Raw genomic sequence first — 4865 nt, 5'->3', positions numbered from 1 at the left:
AGTTACGTCATATTATATATGTGTTCTTTGTCTTCTTCCTAGCAGGTAGATTCTGCGTCATATATATTTAATAATTTATGTGATTGATTGTCCTTTAGTTAAAAAACAAAAAAAAAACTTTTGAATTATAATCACATATTCAGTGAATTATCTGAAATATTCATAAAACAAACATGCAGAGAGACTTTCATACTTTATCTGAAATATTTCAATATGTTGTCACATTTGTCTCACTAATTTTTTTTATGAGAAATCTCATAATTTATATTTAATAATATATCAATCCCATTTTCTCAGAACCTTGATGCACTTCCAACGGGATTCCATATAGTAAGATGAATCATTTTGTGAATAAACCCCAAATTTAAAGTAATGGTTTTTGCCTCCGTGGCCAGTAGGCTCCAGCTTTAGGACACCATTGATATAAACCTGTAATTTCGAAGCATTCACATCATGAATTACATTAAGCCGGAACCATTTTTCGTAGATGTTCTCTAACACAACTGGACCTGCCCTGTAGTAATAGAGTGAGCCATTGTAGACTCTCAGCATTAGGGTTGTGGCTCGAGGCGGAGTTGCCCCAAACACTTGCATGATGCAAACACCAGTGGTTCCCGTTGGCACGTAGCCATAGCCTTCGAATTGCCATACACCAGAAGAATAATCATATCCCTGAGAGATTAAAGAAAATTTTCATGAAACATGGGTTCCATATATATATATATATATATATATATATATATATATATATATACCAATAAGTGATTGATTCAATCAGTTAAGTTCGTTTTCCTCAACGAAAAAGTTTTGAGTTTAAATCATGTCGATGGTCATTTATTGCGGTCATCTCGAATGCACGATCTGCAGTCACCTATCTTAGACTGTCAGTTACGGCACTGCCCTAACCTGGGAGACTAATCAGCTTACCTACCCCTGATTTTTTCTTACCAAAAAAAATATATATATTTATATATATTCTCTTACGTGGAAAAAGAGCCCCGGCCGTTTGTATAAAGATTAATAAATCAGAAGCAACGTAAATGGAGCCTTACTTTTATGCGGATCTCAGATCGGGGCTTGGTGGTGCTATTTTTGAACAAAGGTTCGTCCGTGGAGTAAACCCAGAGCTTGTGGACTCCATCCACAAAGCTGTAGCGGTCGCTTACAGGTAAGTCGTAGGGCTTGTCATTATGGAAGTTAGATGCGTTCAATGGGAGTTCAACAAAGCCTATGGTTGGATCCACAGCCGAGCTGCTTGCCAAATGCACGAGTACTAAAACCGAAGCAAAGCTTAGTAAAGCAGTACTCATATTCTAACTTCTTCTTCAAAAAAAAAAAAAACTTTTCTCCTCTTTGTGTCATGTATTACGCTTGGTGTGCTATCGATTCTTATATAGTCGGTTTGTGGGTATTATCAAATGCATATACTTTGTCCAAAATCGATCGAATGGCTATATTTGTTTTAACCTATAAAAAATTGTTACCCTTCGAATTAATTTAATGGCTGATAGCTTCCCTTTTTCTCCAGTTTGAACATTTCTTAACTACCCAGGCCGCTCAAAGTCGTCATCAATTAATCTCCAGAACTTCAAGACCGACAGGGTTTCAATCAAGGAGGGATTACTGGTCCGACCTTGCTATTTGTTTTAAGGGATTTTGTCATCATGTTCTGCTTTTTTTTAATCATGTTGCTGTTTTCATGACCAGTAATTAACTTAGCAAGCCGATGCCATATTGTTTTATCTTACTATATTTTATGATCTAATATTATTTGGTAACAAATATTATGGTTTTCTATGCAACATCATGGTCATGGTCATGGTCAAGGTCATGGTTGTGCAACCTGCTGCGCTATAAACTATAAAGTAATGCCATTTATCATTAATTATTTATAAATTAGTAAATATTAGTTGATAATTTTATTAGTTAGAAGATCAGTCGATGCCTAAGGAAGCAAGGAACTGGGGAAGAAAGGCCTGTGATTGATTATTCAAGTGTAAGAGTAAGTGAGGTAGATGTCATTATAATGCGAACAAGACAAGAACTGAAGCCTTGTTATATAATGATAAATTCGCGTTAGCATGATATTTGAATTCCATTTTTTTAATTTTTCAAAAGCTTTCATTATAGTATACATCCAATAATGCACAAATTTCTTCAAATTTTAATGATCGTGCACAAAAATTAATGAATTTAGAACAATTTTAAAATATCGTTGATCTTAAAATTGAATTCTTAAATTTGTGAATGAAAATAAATATTGTGCACATGTCGTGAATGTGTTGTTATTTACTGTAAATATTGATTTTTAACTCCTCATTTTTTATTAGTTTTAAAAATTGTTGTAATCCTTTCAACGCTATCTACTTATATTACTAATGTATATGTGTATCAATAAATACTCAAAGATATGTAAATTTATGTGCATGTATAAAATTAAGGAACGATGAAGTCAATTATCATTATATAGTTTGATGATGCACCTTCTATATACAATGATCTTTATATAATATTTTTATAATTTCATGTACAATCTTTAAAATTCAAGTTTTAAATCACAAATTTTAAAATATTTTAAATTCATTCATTTCATCAATTAACATTAAAAATTCAATGAAATATGTTGCATGAATGTCCACAAAACATAAATTTCAACGCAAAATTAGACTCATATCTTTTTGTCGTATGAACATTCACATGGTGCTAAGATGGTAAATTTCATTACATTTTAATGACATCAAAAAATTGTTTTATAAAATCACGGATAAAAATAAAATATTTTACAAAAATCATGAATGTACGATGTAATTCACTCTCTAATTTTTATAACAGTTACTACAATTTCATCATAAATAAACAATATATTCATACACATAAAAAGTTAATCTAAATTTTTATTGTATCAATTGAGAAAATTATGAACTATGACATATTTTACGGACAAAATTTTATTATACATAGTGTAACAGTTACTCCATAAACTCTTAAATAGGACATGTTTTATTAACCTAATAGGTAGTGCTCTTTCTTACTCTTTGGCATAAAAGGTCTATTGGTTTCTGGGGCTAAGTAAGCCTTCGTGTTGGGTTTTAATTTTGGTATTTGTTTTTTTTTTTCTACTTATTATAATGATTTTTTTTTCATAAGTGAATTTAAAAAAAAATTCAAATCATGTTAAATATCTATTTTATGTGTGATTTATCTTATTTTATACCAAAAGCGGATCACATGTACCACTCAATAAGCCACAATTTGGAGAGCTTTTCGCAAAAAGAGAAAAAAAATCAGTTACATTTCTTTAGAACTTCAATACTTTTCCAACGGGATTCCATGTAATAGGAATCATCATTTTGGGCATATACCCCACATTTAAAGGTATGGGATGTCCCTCCACGACCATCAACCTCTAATTTTAGATACCCATCAATGTAAACCTTCACTTTGGCAGCATCAACATCATGGATAACATTCAACTTGAACCACTTGTCATAGATGTCCTGGACCAGGACCGGACCCCTGTAGTACGAGAGGGAACCGTTGTAAACCCTGAGCATTAGGGTGGTGGCTCGAGGAGCGGTTGCACCAAAAACTTGCATGATGCAAACGCCTGATGTCCCATGGGGCACGTACCAGTGTCCTTCAAATTGCCACACGCCAGAGGAATAATTGTAACCCTAGCAAAATTTGGGTCTTTTGGTTACTATAAATGATGTTAAATAGCTATAACGTAGCGAAAAAGGAATAAAAATTTTAAGGAACGTTTTAATTTCCTTTTTATTTCCTCTCATACAGTGACTGTCGACAATTTCCGATACTCAGTGATGTTGGAACAAATAAGATATTGTTTTTACCTGAATAGCAATCTCAGTTCGGGGCTTCGTTTGGCTCGTAGGAGTATGCGGTTTGTCTGTGGAGTAAACCCAACATCTGTGAACTCCATTGATGAAGCTATAACGCTGATCTTCAGGCACATCATAGGGCCTTTGGATGTGGTAGTATGTCCGGTTTAAAGGAAGAGGAATGAACCGTTTAGTAGGATCAACAGGTCCCAAAGCAAAAGTTTGACATACAGTGACTTGAAGAAATGTCAGGCAAAAGCAAGTCAATTTGGTTAGAGAAGGTGCCATCTTATTCTTCTTGTATGAAAGATGAACGTTGATGATGGTTTTCATTATGGAAGATCTGGGCATGGATGGAATTAATATATAGGATGGATAGGAAATTTTGTTTGATTGAAATGTTAGGTGGCAGAAGATTTTTTTTATTTTTAATTAAAGATTTGAATGCTATTCATGGTGGCAGGTGAGGTGAGTCTTTGCTGTCCTATTTGTTTTTTAATTAAGTCCCTTAGCGAGTTTTCATCGTTTAATTCCAAGTCAAAACCAGATAGCCAGATTCAAAAAGCAAGCCAAGGCAACTGAGGAAGGTAACAACTCAATTGTATTTATTCAGAAAAACATTTTATTCTTCAATGCAAATCAAGGGAATCATAAAAAAAAATTCCTGTTATAGCCAGATTCAATTCAATAATAGCCACAATAATATAAAGGTTCCATGATTCCATCGACCAACAGACCAAGAATAGACAGCAGCAAGCAAAACACCAGGAAAACATTTCATGCATACTTTTACTATAGCTTTGGTCACGTGGTCATGACTCATGAGTCGGGGGTTTAAACCTAGCAGGGGTGTTATGATATTGAGAAAGAAAAATGAAATGAAAACCGTAGAGAGCAAAACAAGGGATATGAGCTAGGAACACACTCTAGTACTTCATTTCATTATCATATAATTTATACAAAAACATTAGATGTAGTAGTTAAGATATGTCTCCTTGTTTCAAAGGAGTTTCGTATGTTTTTTTG

The 4865-nt window shown here is 33.3% G+C and overlaps 2 protein-coding genes across 2 annotated transcripts; both read right to left on the bottom strand.

Moving 5' to 3' along the window:
* Positions 1-279: 279 nt before the first annotated feature.
* On the bottom strand, positions 280-1526 carry LOC111292499 (citrate-binding protein-like). Its single transcript, XM_089767254.1, has 2 exons — positions 1053-1526; positions 280-672 (listed from the first exon to the last, which is right to left on the bottom strand). Exons 1-2 carry the CDS (start codon positions 1308-1310, stop codon positions 280-282), a joined length of 651 nt encoding a protein of 216 aa, XP_089623380.1. The 5' UTR covers positions 1311-1526.
* A 1744-nt stretch (positions 1527-3270) lies between these two features.
* Positions 3271-4469, bottom strand: LOC111292498 (citrate-binding protein-like). Its single transcript, XM_022884914.2, has 2 exons — positions 3852-4469; positions 3271-3674 (listed from the first exon to the last, which is right to left on the bottom strand). Exons 1-2 carry the CDS (start codon positions 4188-4190, stop codon positions 3285-3287), a joined length of 729 nt encoding a protein of 242 aa, XP_022740649.2. The 5' UTR covers positions 4191-4469; the 3' UTR covers positions 3271-3284.
* Positions 4470-4865: the final 396 nt, after the last annotated feature.

The sequence above is a fragment of the Durio zibethinus genome, chromosome 10, assembly GCF_047325235.1.
Source record: "Durio zibethinus cultivar Kanyao isolate XHJ-2024 chromosome 10, ASM4732523v1, whole genome shotgun sequence".
NCBI lineage: Eukaryota > Viridiplantae > Streptophyta > Magnoliopsida > Malvales > Malvaceae > Durio > Durio zibethinus.
Note: the sequence above shows the minus strand (reverse complement) of the source record. Positions and strands in the feature narration are given on the sequence as shown.

Bases quoted from the DNA above. Each gene is read 5' to 3' on its own strand.
- LOC111292499 (XM_089767254.1), bottom strand. From the start codon at position 1,310: ATGAGTACTGCTTTACTAAGCTTTGCTTCGGTTTTAGTACTCGTGCAT. The intron at 673-1,052 runs GTAAGGCTCCAT...TTAATCTCTCAG, and splicing joins GATCTGAGATCCGCATAAAA to GGATATGATTATTCTTCTGG.
- LOC111292498 (XM_022884914.2), bottom strand. From the start codon at position 4,190: ATGCCCAGATCTTCCATAATGAAAACCATCATCAACGTTCATCTTTCA. The intron at 3,675-3,851 runs GTAAAAACAATA...AAATTTTGCTAG, and splicing joins GAACTGAGATTGCTATTCAG to GGTTACAATTATTCCTCTGG.